Here is a 22504-nt window from a genome sequence, read left to right on the forward strand (position 1 = left end):
GGTGGTATTAGGAACCTCAATAGGAAAGCAATGGAGATATTTGAGAGGAAGAAGGAAAACAACAACAACCAGTCAAATCTCATTGCCAGAGGTAACCACTTACTAACAGGAAGTAGTTGTAGTTTAGTGCATGTGCCTGCTCAGTAGTGTCTGAGTCTTTGAGACCCCATGGACTATAGCTCACCAGTCTCCTCCATCCATGGGATTATTTCAGCAAGAATACTAAAATGGGTTGACATTTTCTTCTCCAGGGGAATCTTCCCTACCCAGAGATCAAATCTGCATCTCCTGTGGCTCCTGCATTGGCAGGCTAATTCTTTACCACTGAGCCGCCAGAGAAGCCCACCATCAGGAAGGAACTATGCAAAGCTTTTTATGTGTACTGATTAAATCTGCCAGGCTTCTGTGACTTAGCAACTAAACCACCACCACTAAATCTGTCAGCTACTCCAAGAGGATAGATACTGCTATTCCTATTGTTTGGGTGAGGATATTAACATTTAGAATATTTCCAGTGACTTTCCAAAATCAAACAGCAAATATGTGTAGAACCAAAACTCAAAACCAGAGTTTCAAATTACAAAAGGTTTCCATTTGATATCACTTAGAAAGAGCTTCAAATTATAAAAGTTTTGTGCTTGATCTTATTTAGAAAAATATTTTTAACAGATAACTTTTTAAATCTTCCATTTTTGTTGTAGTTTCAATACTTTCCTTTGTGAATTTTTAATTTATTCCTTTTGTCAATTTTTATAGTAGGATGTTCTACATTGATCATATAAATATACCATTCCTTTCTTTTTGGTAAAATGCATTTTGCTTCTTTACTCTTCTGGGTATCCAGGATTGAATGGTTTCCAGGACCAAGAAAGTTTATCTTTATCACAAAAAATTAACACACCCTTTAAGTCTCTTTTTCATACCTGATTTTTTTAGCTTTACAGCACTGTCATTATCTGATAATTTTTATAATTTCTTATTTGTTTCTATTCTTCCTCCATCATTGAACTGTATGAACTATTGTATATTAGCACTGTATACTCTTTATCCAGAAGTTAGTCAGTCTTCAATTTATACTTCCAAATATATGACATAATTTCTCTTCAAAGTTTAGAATAAATGATTTTATGGGGAGAAGACTGAATGTGGGATGAAGTATTTAGAGATTGCACATGGGATCACTTGAGGGAAATTTTTCATATGAAAATTACAGATATTAATATTAAATGTAAAATATGAATTGTAGAATTTCAACTATGTTTACAATACTAATTTCTGAGAAAACTAGTCATGTTATTTTTGTTTCTTGATAGTCACATTCACCACATGGAACCAGGGAATGAGACAAAAATTTTGGAATTTCTTCTTCTGGGATTTTCAGAGGAACCAGAACTGCAGCCCCTCATATTTGGTCTGTTCCTCTTCATGTACCTGATCACTGTGTTTGGAAATCTGCTCATTATCCTGGCTGTCAGCTCAGACTCCTACCTCCACACCCCCATGTACTTCTTCCTCTCCAACCTGTCCTTTGTAGACATCTGTTTCACCTCCACAACCATCCCAAAGATGCTGCAGAACATAAGGACACAGAGCAAAGTTATAACCTATGAAGGCTGTATCACCCAGATGTATTTTTTCATACTCTTTGCAGTATTGGACATGTTTCTCCTGACCGTGATGGCCTATGACCGATTTGTAGCCATCTGTCACCCCCTGCACTACATGGTCATCATGAACCCCCAGCTCTGTGGTCTGCTGGTTCTGGTGTCCTGGATGATGAGTGCCCTGAATTCCTTGTTACAAAGTGCAATGGTGTTGAGATTGTCCTTCTGTACATACATGGAAATCCCCCACTTTTTCTGTGAAATTAATCAGTTGATTCAACTTGCCTGTTCTGACATGTTTCTTAATGAGATAGTAATGTATTTTGCAGCTGCAATATTGGGTGGTGGTTCCTTCACTGGGATTCTTTATTCATATTCCAAGATAGTTTCTTCAATACAAAGAATCTCATCAGCTCAGGGGGAGTATAAGGCATTTTCCACCTGTGCATCTCACCTCTCAGTTGTCTCTTTATTTTATTGTACGTGTTTAGGAGTGTATCTTAGCTCTGCTGCTACCCACAGCTCACATTCAAGTGTAGTCGCCTCAGTGATGTATACTGTGGTCACACCCATGCTGAACCCCTTCATCTATAGTCTGCGGAACAAAGACATAAAGAGGGCTCTGGAAAGAATCATTAGGAAGGCAGTTATAAAATTGTTATCTGTTCTGGGACTGAAGAACTACCCATGATTGCAGGATTTAAATAAATGGAGCCAGAAATTGCTATGTTTTAACCAGATTTTGTAAGGAGAACTTGTCCATTTATTTTTAGGAATTTCCTTTTATTTGAATTCAACTCATCTACACAATTTAAGGAACTCAATTTATTGAGCTTTATTATGAATAAAGTTTTGGAAATTTTGATAGAGGGTGCATGAATCTATAGAATGCTTTGGGTAGCATCAGCATTTCAATAATATTAAGTCTTCCAAGCCATGGACACCTAATATTTTTTCATCTATTTGTCTTATTGAATTTTTCTCATCAATATATTACAGGTTTTAGTGTAAGATATTTAGTGTACAGATTTTAGTGTAAGATATTTTAGTCTTACCCCTCATTGATTTCTGTATCTACATGATCTATCTAACCCCTCTGAACAACAATTCTGAAATTTAGAATGAGGGTTCTGATTGTATGGTCTTCATTGGATGGACTTTTTTAAAGAACAAATGGGACAATCAGACTTAGCTTTGGAGAAATCTTTGCCTCAAGACTATAAAAAGGTTCAGCGTTAAAATTTTGGAATCCAGAAGAGTTCATAGAGTAGTAATAAGCATTGGATACCCTTGACATCTAACTGGTCTCTTGGGAACAAATCAGCCCAGAAAATTTCCATTCTGTCCAGATAAGTTCCCATGGGGGAAATGTGCTTGGGGTTGGAGTAACAGTGGAAAATGTACTAATGAGAAAATAGAGTGGGTATGCAGAGCTGTAAATATCTCCACTGCTGCTAGGTCTAAGCATGTTCCACTTTGAGCTGGAGAAGTCACGGTTTGTGCATTTGGATTCCTGAGTCTGGCTCAGGGACCCATACTTCGCTTCTTACTTCTTTCTTATCTGGGAACAGAGCTTCATTCTCCACCATCAACCACCTGGGGAAGTTTTGGACTTCCACCCAGAGTCTTCCATCTCAACCTTTCCATCCAGGTGAGTCTTAGAGCCTAGTAGACACTTCAGGAGAAAGCCACAGAGAATGAAATCCAAGAACATTTACCTGCAGTCACTTAGAAACCCAAATACCTGGCTCAGAGCCAACAGATCTCCTTGTTTACATGCGTGGTTGATTAACTGACTTATAATCAATTTATTTAATATATTCAAAGAAAATCACCTATCAGATTTAGCAGTACAAGATTATTAGTTATAATTAAGTGATAAGAATGAAAATATACTTGGATGAAATTCAAGAAGAAATTGGAAGCACAATGGTCTCAGTAAAATTTGAACATTTCTAGGGAGATTTAGAGTAGGAAAATAAACTATTATATAAAGAGGAATTCACGGTGAAATAATGACATTGTTTTAATTAAAAAAATTTTTAAGATGGCATATGAATTTGAGCAAATTCTGGGTGATAGTGAAAGTCAGGGAAGGCTGGTGTGCTGCAGTCCGTGGAGTCACAAAGATTCAAATCAATAGCATAGCTATTACCTGGAAACTACAATTTTTGATAAACATTTCACAAAATTTTCTCTTACATTGAGCATGCACTTGAAAAAAAATTAAATTTAATATGCAAACAGACAGATGGTAAAGAGCTTATCTTTGCAACTGTTTATTACCTGGGATACTGGATATATTTGGGGGTTTATTAGCCACTTGCTTTATCACAAACTGTTGATGCATATTTTTTGCTTTATGCACTGGATTCAGATTGTTTCATTCTTTCCAGGTTTTTTTCTGTATCATTTCTTTTATAGTATATTTCGCCTCCAGCTCTGAAAAAAAAAGGCCTGGAATTACACTTCAACATGTGGATGAGGAGGAGAATGAGATGTATTTTAAATACCTTGACAAGCCTTCTATGCTGAAATAGATACCTGCAACTTCTCTCTCCCCACTCTTTCCCTCACATGTAGGTGTCTCAGGTACCATTTCACCCCAAACTGCTCTAAGCTCCAGCCACTTCCCCATTCTCTGTTTATTCTTGGTCTTTTAACTGCATTTCTTTAAACAAAGATTTACAAATTCTTTCAAAAAAACTTTTACTCTTTGTAATTTATTTTTTTTAACTTATTCTTCCAATTTTATTTTATTTTTAAACTTTACATAATTGTATTAGTTTTGCCAAATATCAAAATGAATCCGCCACAGGTATACATGTGTTCCCCATCCCGAACCCTCCTCCCTCCTCCCTCCCCATACCATCCCTCTGGGCCATCCCAGTGCACCAGCCCCAAGCATCCAGCATCATGCATCGAACCTGGACTGGCAACTCGTTTCCTACATGATATTTTACATGTTTCATTGCCATTCTCCCAAATCTTCCCACCCTCTCCCTCTCCCACAGAGTCCATAAGACTGTTCTATACATCAGTGTCTCTTTTGCTGTCTCGTACACCGGGTTATTGTTACCATCTTTCTAAATTCCATATATATGCGTTAGTATACTGTATTTATGTTTTTCCTTCTGGCTTACTTCACTCTGTATAATAGGCTCCAGTTTCATCCACCTCATTAGAACTGATTCAAATGTATTCTTTTTAATGGCTGAGTAATACTCCATTGTGTATATGTACCACTGCTTTCTTATCCATTCATCTGCTGATGGACATCTAGGTTGCTTCCATGTCTTGGCTATTATAAACAGTGCTGCAATGAACATTGGGGTACACGTGTCTCTTTCCCTTCTGGTTTCCTCAGTGTGTATGCCTAGCAGTGGGGTTGCTGGATCATAAGGCAGTTCTATTTCCAGTTTTTTAAGGAATCTCCACACTGTTCTCCATAGTGGCTGTACTAGTTTGCATTCCCACCAACAGTGTAGGAGGGTTCCCTTTTCTCCACACCCTCTCCAGCATTTATTATTTGTAGACTTTTGGATCGCAGCCATTCTGACTGGTGTGAAATGGTACCTCATAGTGGTTTTGATTTGCATTTCATGTATGTAAATGTAATATATCTGTTGTTGGGTTGCATGAGAGCTTATAAGTTTGGGATGTTAAAATCTATCAATTGGTCATATTTTATACTCTCTCCCATTGATTTTTTTAATTTTTTATTTTATTTTTTAACTTTACAGTATTGATTTTTTAAACATCAAAAGTTCTTATGCATCCATCAGTTCAGTTCAGTTTAGTCACTCAGTCATGTCCAACTCTTTGTGATCCCATGGACTGCAGCATGTGAGGCTTCCCTGTCCATCACCAACTCCCAGAGCTTGCTCAAACTCATGTCCATCGAGTCAATGATGCTATCTAACCATCTCATCCTCTGTTGTCCCCTTCTCCTCTTGCCTTCAATCTTTCCCAGCATCAGGGTCTTTTCCAATGAGTCAGCTCTTTGCATCAGGTGGCCAAAGTATTGGAGCTTCAGCTTCAGCATCAGTCCTTCCAATGAATATTCAGGACTGATTTCATTTATGATTGACTGGTTTGATTTTCTTGCAGTCCTTCTATGCGTCCATAGAAGTAATAAACCACCTGTTATATGCATTACCATATAATCTCACATGTTTTTCGTTTCTGCCACATTTTGCCTTTTGTGAGTGGTCTATTTTAAAAAGAGCAATTATTTGCTGCCTTCTTGTGGAATATGTGCTTTTGCATACAATTAAAGATTGCTTATATGTTTTTCAAAAGCATATTTTAATCCATTTATGTTTGTGTAGGTTGAAATTAAAATTTTAGATACAACTTCCTGCACTATTTTTTAAATTGCATTTTCTATTCTCTTTTAAATTTTTACCCATATTATTATATTTAAAACCTGTGTTAATGTGACTATTACTACTTTATATTTTTCTTTCAGAAGTTCATTTTATTATATCATTCTATTTTGCTTAATATCTTTGTTTTGAATCCAATATATTTAATCTGGTTTTGTTTCCTTTGGTGTTCTTTTTTATTTTGAAATTTTAATTTTCTAAAATATTTGTTTCTTTATAAATGCACACCATTACTAAACCATTAGAGTGAACAAAGCAGGTGAGGTCTCTGCTTTGGATCTCATATTTCCATGGAGAAAGAAGAGTATAGGAAAAAATGCATGTACAACAAAAATGTCCTTAGGTATAAATCAAATGAGAAAGGAGTAAGTTTTGTGGCATGGGTAGGATTTTATAGAGTATATTGTGGGGAGGTCTTTGCGTTTGGGACAAGAATCAGAAATAGAAGTGAAATGTGACCAATGGTTTTAGCAAAAAGAGATCTAAACTCAAAGTCCAAGAATGACAATGATACCACATAAGAAAACTGAGAGACGAGACATCCTCATCCACTATCTTATTACCTCATTCTTTGAAATGTGTGAAAATATGTGTAGTCAAATACACAGGAATAAGTACAAAATAAAAATTCAGTCAAGGTTCTAATGTGAATGCCATAATGAGGCGAGTGGAGGAATAAAAGTGCAGTCAGCCTGTGGTCCCTGGAGTCTGACTTCCGCACCCACGGTGCTGCCTGTTCTCTCTGCAACCGAACTCTTCCCTTGAGCTCTATTCATATTGCTTCTCACCCTTTTAAGGACTAGCCTCTCTTGTAAGTATTCTTGCATTACCTGCAGTGGATGAGAAGCTTTTCAGAATGTGTCCCGGAGTAAAACACACCTTTTACATGTGATCCAGCTTGTGTGCACAGGCAACCAAGGAATACACCTGTGCATGGGGCTTCCCAGGTGGCACTAGTGGTAAAGAACCTGCCTGCCAGTGCGGGAGACAGAAGAGATGCGTGTTTGATCCCTAAGTCGGAAAGATCCCCTGGAGGAGGGCATGGCAACTCACTCCAGTATTCTTGCCTGGAGAATTCCATGCAAAGAGGAGCCTGGGGGGCTACAGTCCATAGGGTCCCAAAGAGTCAAACACAACTGAAGTGACTTAGCACACATGCACCCATGTGTATGCACATGCACACACAAGAACAGCTGGACAAAAAGAATAAACTCCTTACATGTATTAATACAATGCACTCTATTCTTCTGTGTTTAATTTGTTATATCCTATTTTATTTTTACAAACTATAGTCTGATACTCTAATAAATCTGAATCTAAGAATATGGAAAACATTCCTCCAGCATGCCTCCCATACGTACATTAGCATTTACCTGCTTCTTTTTCTTCCCTAATCATCTGCAGTTTCTGAGAGAACATATTCTTTTTTTATAAATTTATTTATTTTAATTGGAGGTTAATTACTTTACAATATTGTATTGCTTTTGCCATGTATCAACATGAATCTGCCACAGGTATACACGTGTTCCCCATCCTGAACCCCCCTCCCTCTTCCTTCCCCATACCATCCCTCTGGGTCATCCCAGTGCTTTATGCAATATATAATTTATTTATTCAGCTATTTTTCCCAACTAAACTAAGTTTGAGGAGTTGACAAGTATTTATGATATTGATACATGCCTCAAGGCACTCACAGTCTAGATGAAAATATTGAATTAATAAAAATCACACAATGATAAGACTTTTATCTAAATTATCACTAGATAAACTGTCCTTTTTCTGTGGGAATAATTTTAAAGTTCATGTAGGAGATGTCCAAAACTCCATCTCTAAAACAGGAGATGGAGTTTTCAATACAGAGATAAGTGAAAAAATTCCATATAGACCAAGCAGAGAGAACAGGTGCATATATGCTCTGAGACTCAAGCCTGTGGCATCTGGTGAATCTGTGGCTCAAGTTCAATATTTATGAGATGAAGGTGAGTAAGGGCAGCATGAGTGAAAAGCTGGTGGTTCATTCAGGGAGAGTCAAGGCTGGGGTTTGAAGTTATGGAATTTGGGGTCCTTTCCTTATTAGTGAGTAACTGGGGAGAGTTAAGTCAGGGAGTTGGACAGTCAGCTTTGTAATATAGAAAGACTTCTTTAGCTTAATGTGAATATTGGATAGAGGGTCCTGTACCAGCCTGTGATAGATAGGAAAGATGACTGGAAACTGAAATAAGGCTGGAGATTGGGGACTAAGATGTAGGAAAGCAATGGAAACATTTGAGAGGAAAAAGAGAAAAATTAGCTGAATCTCATCACCAGAGGTGATGTAAGTCACTCATTTACTACCAGGAAGGAACTATTCTAGATGTTTTGCATATATGGACTAAGTCTGTCAAATATCTTATTGTGAGTACAGCTATCCCAATAATTTGAGTAATAATATTAACATTTAGAAGGGTCCAGTGGCTCTCCATGTTCAAACAGCAAATATGTGCAGATCCAAAATGTAAATCTAGATTTTCAAACTACAAAAGTTTTACAGCTGATATCATTTAGGAATTCTTTTACCAAATCATTCTTTAAATCCTCCACTTTTGTTGAACTTTATTTCACTTTGTGAATTGTGGGTTTATTTGCTTTGCTCATTTTCCTGATGGGAAATCTGTCAGATATTTGATAACATAAATACATCTCTTCTTTCTTTTTTAGATAAAATGCTTTTTGCTGCTTTGCTATTCTGGGTAACATGGGGATAGAACAGGGGCTGGAATGTCACCAAAACTAAGGAAGCTTTATACTCACCACAAACTCTACAGATTACCTAAGTTTATTAGAACTTTTTCCCCTTGCACGTCCTTTTCTCCCCCTCTCAGTTTTTTTAAAGTGATATTTTATTTTTTTCTTTGAATACTGGACATAAAATAGTCACGTTAAAAAGGAGGCCCACCCATGTTCACAGGTCCATGGGAGACTTAGCAACTGGAATTTAGGCACTGTTGCTGCAGTTTTGCAGGAAAGATAATCATTGACATTGACAAAACATTGACAGTTTGCACTGTGTCATTGTTTTCCTAATTATTGCAGCTGAGAGTAGTAGTAGTAGCATCACTCCAGTAGGTGTGTGTGTGTGTGTGTGTGTGCGTGTGAGTGAGTGTCCAAGTGTGCATGTTGTGGAACATGAACAGTTCCCAAGGCAGAAAAGGGATACCTGAGCCCATGTATGCATATGTGTGTACTAAGCTGCTTCAGTCGTGTCCTACTCTTTGCGACCCTATGAGCTGTAGCCTGCCAAGCTCCTCTGTCCATTCTCCAGGTAAGAGTATTGGCGTGGGTTGCCATTCCCTTCTCCAGGGGATCTTCCTGATCCAGGGATTGAACCCGTGCCTCTTATGTCTCCTCCATTGACAGATGGATTCTTTACCACTGGCGCCACTTGGGAAGCCCGAGTCCCTGCATAAGGGTCTTTGGTATGAGGTCCTTATAATATAAACCAATATATAAAAATAAATTATAAAAAAAGAAAATACAATAATGATGAAGGGATTCATTTCTAATCACTGGATCTCTTGGAAACAAAATTAATAAAATGCAGGTAAAAATATGGTGAACTAAGTTCCCTGTGACTTAAAGTCTCAGCTGTAGCAGAAGGACACCTCGTTCCAAATTCTCTGACACTCGCATCACTCTCCATCTTGCACATCCCCCTGGACACAGTGGCTTACTTTTTAACCTTGATTTTCTGAAACAACTGCTTTTCAGGTCCTTTGCCCTGGCTTTTCACTCTGACCAGCACACGCTTCAACCAGATAACCTCATGTCTCCCACCCTCTTTTCCATGAGGTCTCCAATCAAATACTTTCCAGTCTAACTCAATGACTGAGTAAAAAATAATATACCTTTAACTATTCTGTTATACCTGATTTCTTTTTGTTTATTTCATCTGTCACCATCTGAAAATTTCTAGGATTTTTTTCATTATATTTTTTTCTCCATTATTGAAGAACTGTAGAGACTAGTTGTACTTTTTGCGTAGATATTGGTCAGACCTCAACTGACATTCCTCAAATGTGTCACAGTAACTTCTTATTAAAAGTGTAGAATACCTGACCACCTGGACAAAAGGCTGGATGCACAATAAGAAGGCACAAGAGCATGCCTTGAAGGGGAAAGTTCCATACCAAATTATGGATACTGACTTCTAATGCAAAGTATATATTGTAGAATTCAATTAGGTTTCCAATCGCAATTTTTGAGAAACTTAGTCATGTTATTATTTTTTTTTTTTCCTGGTAGCCATCTCCACCACATGGAACCAGTGAATGATACACAAATTTCAGAATTTCTTCTTCTGGGATTATCAAATGAGCCAGAACTGCAGCCTCTCATATATGGGCTTTTCCTCTCCACGTACCTGACCACTGTGTTCGGAAACCTGCTCATCATCCTGGCTGTCAGCTTAGATCCCCATCTCCACACTCCCATGTACTTCTTCCTCTCCAACCTGTCCTTTGTAGACATCTGTTTCATCTCCACCACCATCCCAAAGATGCTGAATAATATACAGACAGAGAGCAAAGTTATAACTTATGAAGGCTGCATCACCCAGATATACTTCTTCCTATTCTTTGCTGCACTGGAAAACTTCCTCCTGACTGTGATGGCCTATGATCGCTTCATGGCCATCTGTCAGCCTCTCCACTACATGGTCATCATGAATTCCCGGCTTTGTGGACTGCTGGTGCTGGTGTCCTGGGTGATGAGTGCCCTGAATTCCTTAAGCCAAAGCTTAATGATGTTGTGGCTGTCCTTCTGTACAGACGTGGAAATCCCCCATTTTTTCTGTGAAATTAATCAAGTGGTTCGACTTGCCTGTTCTGACACATTTCTGAATAACATGGTGATGTATTTTGCAGCTGGGATGTTGGGTGGTGCTTCCCTCACTGGTATTCTTTACTCATACTCTAAGATAGTTTCTTCCATACAAGGAATGTCATCAGCCCATGGGAAGTATAAAGCATTTTCTACCTGTGCATCTCATCTCTCAATTGTTTCCTTATTTTATTGTACTATCTTAGGAGTGTACCTTAGCTCCACAGGTACCTACAGCTCACACTCAAGTGCAATCGCCTCAGTGATGTACACAGTGGTCACACCCATGCTGAACCCCTTCATCTACAGTCTCAGAAATAAAGACATAAAGAGGGCTTTGAAAAGAATCACTGGAATGTCAGTTATATAAAGTCCAATTGTCCTGGAGCTGAAGAAATACTCGTGATTGTAGGGCTCAAAACTTCAGAAGCAGAAAGTGCTATTCTTTTTTTTTTTTTTTAATCTATTTGAGTGAAGTATAGTTGATTTACAATGTAATATCATTTTTTCTACTGTACAGCAAAGTGATTGTTTTACATATATATATATATATATACACACACACACATATATATACACACACACACATTATTTTTCATATTCTTTTGCATCATGGTTTTGTCGTAGGTTATTGAATATATATATATATATATATATATATGTATGTATGTATATTCCATGTTTTGGCTATTGTAAATAGTGCTGCAATGACTGTTGGGTTGCATATATCTTTTCAAATTACATTATTCCTTGAATATATGCGTAGAAGTAGAATTGCTGGATCATATGTCAATTCTATTTTTACTGTTTTGAGGACCCTCCATACTGTTTTCCATAGTGACTCCAATAATTTACATGCCCATCAACAGTGCAGGAGGGTCCCCTTTTGTCCACACCCTCTCCAGTATTTTTTTCCAGTACTTTTTATTGGTAGACTGTTTAATGATGCCCATTCTGTCAGTGTAAAGTGGTAGCTCACTGTTTTGATCGTTGAAGTAGAACTTTCTCCTCCTATTTATTTACTTGAATGCCCATTTCTTTGAATTCAACTCCTCTACACAATTTGTCATTCACTTTATTAAGCTTCTACTCTGTATGTTATATAGACATTTTCCCCTTTGTTCATATTCACACATGCCCAAAGTTTTTCCCAAGTTTAAATCAGAAATGTTTGAAAATTTCCCATTATCTTACACGGGACAACTTTGATTTCTTAAAAATAATTTCTTCTCAAAGACTTGTTTTGGTGGACTTGTGGACACAGTGCAAGAGGGAGGGTGTGGGACGAATCAAGAAAGCAGCATCAACATATACACACTATTGTGTGTAAAATAGATAGTTAATGAGAAGTTGCTATATAACATAGGGAGTCCAGCCTGGCACTCTGTGATGACCTAGAGGAGTGGGATGGGGTGAGGGAAGGAGACTGCAGAGAGATGGGACAACATAACTGCAGGTTTAAAGTACACAATTTGATGAATTATAAGAGTTATAAAAAAAAAAAAAACTAAGAGAATGTACTGCGTATTTCCATTTGTACATAATTATACAGTGCACATATATTTAAGTGCTTTGCATGTAATTGTGAAAACTTTAAACTCCCTGGGGCTCAATTTCTTTATTTCTCAAGTTAATGTGGAATACTAAATACAACTTCATACGGATGCTGTAAGAAATAAATAAAATGTGTGGAAGTTCATATTTTGTGCAAATAAAATATTTTTGTGTTTATATGAGTGTGTTTCACACAGTTTTCCTTGAAACTGGCATAATCATAAACACATATGCACACATACAAACACAATTAGGATTCAATCTTTTATGGTAATAGGAAACTTGACAGAATGTTGGAAAGGATAGATATGAAAATAATGAATATCTGAATTACCAAGAAGCATAAAGATGTAGAAATATAAGCACAAAAATTTAAAGTCAAATGGGTAACTTCATTTTCACAGTAGATTACTTATCCTATCTTAAAGTTATGAAGACATCATAGTCAGGCAAATTTAATATTTATGCAATGAAGAATTCACTAATAGCACCAATACATTTAATTTGATTTCAATTTTTTTTCTACTAAATGTGGATTTTCAACATAAAATGCCCTTACCCAAGGTAAGCCAATGAAGAGGCTTAAAGTTAATTATAGCAAGCAAATTTTATTGAAAAAAATGTCTATATTATGAGAAAGAAGATTGAAGCTGGAGGAATCAAGCTTCCTGACTTCAGGTTATTCTACAAAGCTACAGTCATCAAGACACTGTGGTATTGGCTTAAAAAAGAAATATAGACCAATGTAACAAGATAGAAAGCCCAGAAATAAACCCAGGCATCTATGGGTACCTTATTTTTGACAAAGGAGGCGAGAATACACAATGGGGCAAAGACAGCCTCTTCAATAAATCGTGCTGGAAAAACTGGACAGCTACATGTAAAAGAATGAAATTAGAACAACTCCTAACACCATACACAAAAATAAACTCAAAATGGATTACATACCTAAATTTAAGACAAGAAACTATAAAACCCTTAGAGGAAAACATAGGCATAACACTCAATGACATAAATCAAAGCAAGATCCTCTATGACCCCCCTTTTAGAATAACAGAAATAAAAACAAAAGTAAACAAGTGGGATTAAACTTAAAAGCTTTTGTACAGCAAAGGAAACTATAAGCAAAGTGAAAAGGAAACCCTCAGAATGGGAGAAAATAACAGCAAATGAAACAACTTATGAAAGATTAATTTCAAAAGTATACAAGCAGCTCATACAACTCAATATCAGAAAAACAAACAACCCAATCAAAAAGTGGGACAAATACGTAAACAAACATTTCTCCAAAGAAGACATTCAGATGGCTAACAAACATATGAAAAGATGCTCAACATCACTCATTATTTTAAAAATGCAAATCAAAACTACAATGAGATATCACCTCACACTGGTCAGAATGGCCCTCATCAAAAAGTCTACAAACAATAAATACTGGAGAGGGTGTAGAGAAAAGGGAACGCTCTTGCACTGTTGGTGGGAATGTAAATTGATACAGTCACTATGGAAGATGGTATGGAGATTCCTTAAAAATCCAGGAATAAAACTACCATATGACCCAGCAATTCCACTCCTTGACATATACCCTGAGGAAACCAAAATTGAAAGAGACACATGTTTCCCATTGCTCACTGCAGCACTATTTACAATAGCCAGAACATGGAAGCAATCTAGATGTCCATCAACAGATGAATGGATAAAGAAGTTCTGGTATATATACACAATAGAATACTACTCAGCCATAAAAAGGAACATATTTGAGTCAGTTCTAATGAGTTGGATGAACCTAGAACCTATTATGCAGAGTGAAGCGAGTCAGAAAGAGAAAGATAAATACTATATTCTAACACATATATACAGAATCTAGGAAAATGGCACTGAAGAATTTATTTACAAGGCAGCAGCGGAGACACAGACATAGAGAATAGACTTATGGAAATGGGGCAAGGGGAGCAGAGGGTGAGATGTATAGAAAAAGTAACATGAAAAAAAAAAAAAAAGAAAAAGTAACATGGAAACTTACATTACAATATTAAAAAAGTCTATATTATGTTCCTACTGCTATTATAAAATACTCCAACTTTAGTTGCTTAAAGTAAACAAATACATAATCTTACAATTCTAGATATCAGAAGCTTGAAATGAGTCTTATTGGGCTAATATTAAATGTTTGGGGAGATGGTTCAAGATGGTAGCATAGGTAGATTCTAAACTCACCACAACCCACGAACATACCAAATCAACAGCTGTATGTGGATCAATTTCTTCTGAAAAAGACCCAAAACCTAGGTGAATATTTCCTCCATAGCAAAGACTTATAAGATCACATAAAAATGGCAGGAGAAGCAGAGATGCGGTCTCTTCAAATACCCAACTTCTGGTGTTGGTAATCCACCAGTGGGCAGGATCTCGCATTTTCACTAAGGAAAATGGGTTTGTACCTTCCATCATGTACACGAGCCCTTGGGATCTACACCAGAGAGATAAGTTGCCAAAGTGCAAGGGTCTAAACACCAATGGGGCTGCTGTGCACGTGACCCTAAAGTCGGTAGGGAAGGGAAAGTCTCCTCTGAAAGAGCTTCTGCACGTTCACTGATCCCAGGATCCAGCACAAAAGCAGCAGTTTGAAAAGCACCTGCTGCATGCATGATAAGTGGCTTCAGTCGTGTCCAACTCTTTGCTACCCTATGGACTGTAGCCCGCCAGACTCCTTTGTCCTTGGAATTCTCCAGGCAACGATACTGGAATGGGTTGCCATGCCCTCCTCCAAGGGATCTTCCTGAACTGGGGATTGAATCTCTTATGTCTCCTGCACTGGCGGGTGGATTCTTTACTAGCACCACCTGAAAAGCACCCAGAAGGTGTATAAAGGAGATTCATTAGTTAATTAAAGCATCTGCTGGAGGTGCAGGGGCTTGATATGTTCTCCGGGAACAAAGGCACTGGCACACATCATGTGTGCGCTCTCAATCCACCATGCTAGCTCATCACTGGCAGGTCCCGCTATTGCACTCCCTCTACCTTGCTAGCTAGTGCCCATGGAATGCCCTATCTTCATGTTTTTCCTTCACCTTGTGAAGCCAGCAGGTTTTCCTGGAATTTGCACTTTCTTTGCCACACTAAAACCAGACAGCTTGTCCCAACACTCTCCCATACCCATTCTATGGTCAGCTGGTTTGCCCCACCCATGTGTCTCCCACAGCCACACTGCCTTTGGAGTGCTCATTCGCCCATGGATACCCACATACCTGCTGCAACCAGTGGGCTAAACCTGGCTTCAGGCACTCCTGCAGCCCTGCTAAAGCCAGAAGTCTTGCCCTGCACCATGATCTTCCTAGGCCCTGATATAGGTAAGGCTTCCCCTGGTCCAGGCTCCTTTGAGAGCCTCACTGAAACCAGAGAGTTTGCCCCACTCACGTGGTCATCCATGACCCTGCCTCAGTTGAACTTGCCGTATACTCCTGCCCCTCCACCTACAGCTGGTGAGTTTCTGCCAGACCTAGTCACCCCTATAGTCCAACTGCACACTGCTGGCACACACACTATACACAGGAGATGCCATTTGAACACCTGGCATTATGCACAGGTGGCCTGTGTTTAGGGGTCTTAAATCCTCACTCAATCGTGTCCTACTCTTTGCCGCCCCATGGACCGTAGCCTGCCAAGCTGCTCTGTTCATGGGATTCTCCAGGCAAGAATACTGGAGTGGGTAGCCATTCCCGTCTCCAGGGGATCCTCCTGACCCAGGGATCAAATCCAGGTCTCCTGCATTGGCAGAAAGATTCTTTACCTTCTGAGCCACCAGAGAAGCTCAATCACAAGTAACTTTTATCTTAAATTAACTGTTTAGCAGCCCTGGTAAATCTGAAATATGAATCTTCCCTTGTGACAAAAAATATCATATTTAAAGTTAACTGGGATTGAGATGTGGAAATATTTTGGAGGTCCTTATTCTGCCTACTACAAAATCTTTTTCAAAGGCATATAATTTTGTGTCATTCAAGAACCTGTGGCGGATTCATTTTGATATTTGGCAAAACTAATACAATTATGTAAAGTTTAAAAATAAAATAAAATTTAAAAAAAGAACCTTATATAAAAGAAACCAACAGAATTTACCACATCCTCTGGAATGAGTGAATAAGTTATTCCTTCAGAATTACATGCGAAGTCAGTTTTTGGTGCAGAAGAACTAAAACTGTCTACAACTGACTGTATCACAGGCTTACAGTCTTTCTACTCAAAGGGTGATCCACAGACCAGGACCACCAGCATCAAACTCATCCAGGAGCTTGCTAGATATTCAGAGTCTCTGGGCACACCAGGACCTGCTGAGTCAGATTCTGCATGTATAGTAGGATTGTCGTTGACTCCCAGATAAATTGAAGTTAAAGAAGAGCTTTCTGGAATAAATGTTTCAACCTTTTACTGTTGATATTTGGGGCAGGATGACGCTATTCTAGGGGTTCTTTCCCATGGATTTTAGATATTTAGCAGCATCATTTCAGACATCATCGTACATCCTAGGGGGACAGTCCTTTCTGGTTAAGAACCACTAGCCTAGAGTTTGAAAGATAGAAGCATCCTGACATGTTTATAGTCAAGGCATATCACATACTCAGATATTAACTTTGGCCAGATCACTAAACCCCTCCAAGCCTCCTTTCTGCAGTTGATAATGGAATTCTTAATGTACTTCCTCATAGATAAAACATTTATAAATATTAAACATATACAAAACATTTATAAATATTAAATTAAAAAATCTGTAAAGCTAAGGCTTTAGTAAAAAAAGAAAAAAGATCTAAATATATTTCAGATCACTAGCAAGTATTTTATGAAACTGAAAATGTTAGTCACTCAGCCATGTTCAACTTTATGTGACTCCATGGACTGCAGCCCACGAAGCTCTCCTCCCCATGGAATTTTTCAGGCAAGAATACTGGACTGGGTTGTCATTCCCTTCTCCAGGGGATCTTCCCAACCCAGAGATCAAATCAGGGCCTCCCATATTGCAGGTGGATATTTTACCGTCTGAGCCACCAAATATTTTATAGTGTAGAACTAAATGATAGCTGAAAACTAGAGATGTAAGTATGAAATTCCTAACTGATACAGCAAAAGTGTTACGAAGACAATATATGCAGAGCCCATGTTTTATTATCAAAATAATTCAGTATCTCCCCTCTACACACACACACACACACAACCCTTGCTGAAAGTGTAGAAATTTTCTGGAGATTCAGGAGGTAAGTCCCTACCACAAGACAATGCTTTAAAGATACAAGAGACGTAATCCAGATGGGTTCTTCAGTCTTACACGTGGAGAAAACTTGAGACAAGGAACTGGGAGATTTAGAAATCTCAAAAGGCGGCAATTTCATGGAGAAGGAGTGAAAAAAGGAAAACAAAATTGGATTCTCATGACTTCTACCATGGTCTCTTGTGAATAGAGGATCATTAAGAAAAATTTCCTTCCTTCCAGAACAGTTTTCCACAAAGGAAATGTGTGTTTAAAGGTTGAAATAACTAGAGAAATGAGCAGATATAGGGCATAATAAATATCTCCACTCTATAGACTCTTGGTGTTTATAGACTTGGACCGGAAGGGACCTTTCTTTTCCTTTGTTTATTTGGAGTCCTAATTCTGGCTGCAGGGCTGTAGCTTCACTCCTTCCTACTGTCTTGTCTGGGGAGAGAGCCTTGGTCTCCATCATCTACCCTCCAGGGAAAAATTCAGACTCCCTGTTGGAGAATGACCTCTCAGAGTTAACATCCAGGTGAGTCCAACAGCCCAGGATACAGTGCATGAGAAGGTCAGAGACAAAGGAAGCCAATCCAACTCAGCCCAGAGAAAAGCAAAAAGCTGTGTCTCTTTGCTTGATTAATTAATTGATGTATCTAGTTTGGTTGTTACATAATATTTCACAATGTGACTGTGATACTTATACTTCTGATGTCTTTCATATTCTTTACAATTAAATTGCTACTATGTCAATGCTGGAAAAAATATGTTGAGATTGTTAAATTTGAATCATGGTTCCTATAAAAGACAATCCCTCCACCCCACTCAGGGGACACACTGAGCAATGTCCAGGGACATTTTTGTCATGCTGGAGAGGGGTGGGTGGACACCATGAATACTGTAAACATCCTTAAATGCACAGGACAGAGCACATAAGAGAGAATGATCTGGCATAGAAAATTCACAGTGCTGAGACTGAGAATCCCTGGGATAAGAATATCTGTATTTGTAATATTTATTGCTGTCTTCAGGTTGTTTTTCAATCTTGTAATCCTTTGTGTTTCTGCCAGCAAAACTAGAGTACTGCTTTTGCTACCACTTGAAAAGTTCCAACCTGAATCACCATGACAGTTCTTTTTACCAGGCTGATGATTGTAAGACATTTCTTGTTTTCTTAAACTACTGCACAGTTTCAGCAAAATTTACATATATTGAATATCATTATTGTTTGCTTATTATTACTGTGTGCCCATATATTACTTGCCCATTTTTCTATTACTTTCAGCATTCCAAATGATCTCAACTGATAATTCTTGCTCAGTGGAATTTTGGAGGGAATATACCTCATCATTTTTTTTTTTTTTGATGATGCCTGAGATAGGAGACCAATTTCATATTCTTCCAGATAGACAGATATTTACTCCAGGTTTTATTTAACAACCCAACTTTTTTCTACTAAATTGAAATATAATCTAGCCATATGGTAAATGTCCATATACAATGAGGTCTAAAAAAGTAAAATTAAATACTGTTCCTTCAGCTTTTCAAGAAGTATATTGTCAGAATTTTCATTCTTAGATCTTTGCCATTTTACTCTTTAATGAGAGAATCATGTTGATGTGATTAAATTTGACTCCTCAAGGTATTATTTCAGAAATAAGTCATAATTTTTTGGTGTGGTTTTATTTATTTTTTTCATTTTTAAAATTTTAATTGGAGGCTAATTACTCTACAATATTGTATTATGTCATTAAATATAATTATTTTAATCCGCTAGACGATTTTATTTTCCTTATTTTTTATTTTATTTATGAATTTTCTTTTCTATACTTTTTTCTATACAAATGCACACATTTTGAATCAACTAAAATGAAGAAACTATGGGGTCTCTTTTCTGGATTGTAAACCATAATGGAAAGGCCTAATTCAATAAAATAAATGTATGAATCATAAATAAATCATTTAAATATATGAATTTTCACAGCCTGAAGGACTTCATGGAATATAACTTGGTAGGACTTTATGGAATATGACCTGGGAGGACTTTGCATGCTAAACAAGGAGGGTGGGAATTGTCTTTTATAGGAACCATAGTTTAAATTTAACAATCTCAACATATTTTTTTCTATCATTGACCTAGTAGCAATTTAATGATAAAGAATATGAAAGACAGTCAAAATTGTAAGTAGCACAGTCACATTGTAAAATATTATGTAACTACCAAAATAGATACATTAATTAATTACTCAAGCAAAGAAACATATGTCTAGAGAATATCCATTGGATGTGCCAAAAAAGAGATCAAAAACCAAAGCTCAATAATAGCAGAAAATAATATCACAAAGAAAAATGAGATAAGGACCAGCACACCCACTATTGCACTATATTAAACATTTGTGGTCAAATGAGCATGGATATGTACAGGAATAACAGATCAGGAGGACAAGGTAGATATCACTGTGAGGCAAGTGGAATGATAAAGGTTCAGTCAGTGTGTGGTCCCTAGAGTCTGAGGTCACTTCAGAATCCACAAGGCTGCTTATTCTTTCTGAAACCTTACTCTTCTATTGGGCCCCTCATTCATGTTGTTTACCTCACATTACCAGGATTTCCCTTTTTAAACTAGTCTTGCCTTTACTGAGGTAGATTCTTGAGATTTAGACTATATATAAAATCTATGCCTTTATTTTATGGTCCAGCATGCTTGCACATAGAAACAAAGAAATACAAGCATATGCACACTCTTTCATGACTGAACAAAGAGAACTATGCATCAACTTTGCATGTTACCCTTACTATGTATTTGTGATGGTCTCTGAGTTTTTCTTTTGTAACTTATTGGTACTACTCTATTTAATTCTTAATATCATAGTCTGAAACCCTAATAGGTCTCAATCTCAGAATATGGACATTTCTCTGACATATCCTCCTTGCTTGCATTAGTACAATTGACCCTCTATATCTGCAGCTTCCACATCTGTTGGTTTGCCCATTTGCAAATCAAAGCTATCCAGAAAATTTCATCAAGTTCCCGAAAGGAAAATTTGAATATGCTATGCACCAGCAACTATTTACAGGACATTTCTCTGTTATTATGTATTATAAGCAATCTAGAGATGATTTAAAATATAGTACACTCACCCGTGGTGGATTCATGTTGATGTGTGGCAGAACCAATACAATATTGTAAAGTAAAAAAAAATTAAAAAATACCATTCTCCCAAATCATGCCACCCTCTCCCTCTTCCACAGAGTCCAAAAGACTGTTCCATACATCTGTGTCTCTTTTGCTGTCTCGCATACAGGGCTATCGTGATGTATGGCAAAACCAATACAATGTTGTAAAGTAATTAACCTCCAATTAAAATAAATAAATTTATATATTTTTTAAAATTAAAAAAATAAATTAAAAAAATAAAATAAAATACAGTACACCGAGGATATATGTAGGCTATGTGCAAGACTATACTACACCATTTTATATGAGACTTGCTCATCCTCAGATTTTGGTATATGCAGGAAGCCAATGCTCCATGGATACAGAGGGACACACTTCTGTGCTTTCTTTCATCATTGTCAAATTTTCTGAAAATAATTTCTCTCACTCTTTCTTGCAATATATGTATTTATTCAGTTACCTTTCCAATCTGATATGGGAGAATGGTGAGTAAGTATAGCATTCCTATGTGCCTCTGGGCACTCACAGTCTGGTGATGGATAAAAAACATGGACATATATAAAATTTTCAAAATGATAACCCTTCTATCAAAATTAAGTGCACAAAGTGTCTTTTTTCTGTGAAAATATTAAGAGGAAAATAAAGCTTCATAAAATAGATAAGTCTTGGCAGTCATAAAGTGTAGATGAAGATTTGGATATGAAAAGGAGGTGAAAATTTTCAAATAGACCTGTGGTGAGACTCCAAGAAGAGAGAAACAGGTGTGTAAAGCACTGAGCATCAAACCTCCAGGGTCAGGTGAAGCAGTCAGTCAGGTTCAGTGTCGGCGAGATCCATGTGGATGAGGGCAGGACAGTGTGAAGGTGAAGCTGGCCGACAGGTCTCAGAGACTCAGGCTTCATGTTTGAGGCTAAGGGACTTTGTCTTCATTCTCCATTGAAATGTCACAAAGGGGAGAGGAAGTTTGAGGATCAACTTTGCAATATAGAAAATTTATCTGGATCAAAGTGAATATAGGGCTAGAGGAGTGCCAGTCAGTGACAGATGGAAGAGACAACAATGAATAGAAAAAATAAAAATAAAAAAAACCTGTGAAATTGAGGACCAATAAGTGAAGAAACAGGGACATTAGAGGAGTAGAAAAAATCTGCCTCATTTTAGCCTAAGTGTTAACCATTCCTTTACCAACAGGAAATATTAATCTGTCAACTACCTTAGGATGATTGATACTGTTCCCCCCACTATTTGAATGATGATATTAACATTTTGAAAGGTTAGGTTGGCTCTCCAGCTTTAAAAAACGAAGGTGCGGTAGATTTGAAATTCAAGTCCAGATTTCCTAATTCAAAAGTTTTTCATTTTATATCATTAAGAAAAGTCTGCTCTTATGATCCTTTGTATTTCAGCAGTATCAGTTGTAATTTCTCCTTTTTCATTTTTAATATTATTTTTGAGTCCTTTTGCTTTTTTCTTGAGGAGTCCAGTAAAAGGTTTATCAATTTTATTTATTGTCTCAAACTTTTCATTTTATTGATTTTTGCTATTGCTTGCATCAATTCTATTTTGTATTTTCTGCTCTGATCTTTATGGTTTCTTTCCTTCTACCTAAGGATTTTGTTTGTTCTTCATTCTCTAGTTGCTTTAGGTGTAAGTTTAGATTGTTTATTTAAAACTTTTC

General features: G+C 37.3%; 2 protein-coding genes across 2 annotated transcripts; both read left to right on the forward strand.

Moving 5' to 3' along the window:
• Positions 1 to 1290: 1290 nt before the first annotated feature.
• LOC147368295 (olfactory receptor 7A10-like) lies at positions 1291 to 2295 on the forward strand. Its single transcript, XM_086413597.1, has one exon. It carries the CDS (start codon positions 1291 to 1293, stop codon positions 2293 to 2295), a length of 1005 nt encoding a protein of 334 aa, XP_086269723.1.
• Positions 2296 to 10253: 7958 nt separating this feature from the next.
• Positions 10254 to 11219, forward strand: LOC147368296 (olfactory receptor 7A17-like). Its single transcript, XM_086413598.1, has one exon. The coding sequence runs from the start codon at positions 10287 to 10289 to the stop codon at positions 11217 to 11219; it is 933 nt and encodes a 310-aa protein (XP_086269724.1). The 5' UTR covers positions 10254 to 10286.
• Positions 11220 to 22504: the final 11285 nt, after the last annotated feature.

Source organism: Bos grunniens, chromosome 7, assembly GCF_055505025.1.
Source record: "Bos grunniens cultivar Pamir isolate PY7600 chromosome 7, Bosgru_T2T1.0, whole genome shotgun sequence".
Classification (NCBI taxonomy): Eukaryota; Metazoa; Chordata; class Mammalia; order Artiodactyla; family Bovidae; genus Bos; species Bos grunniens.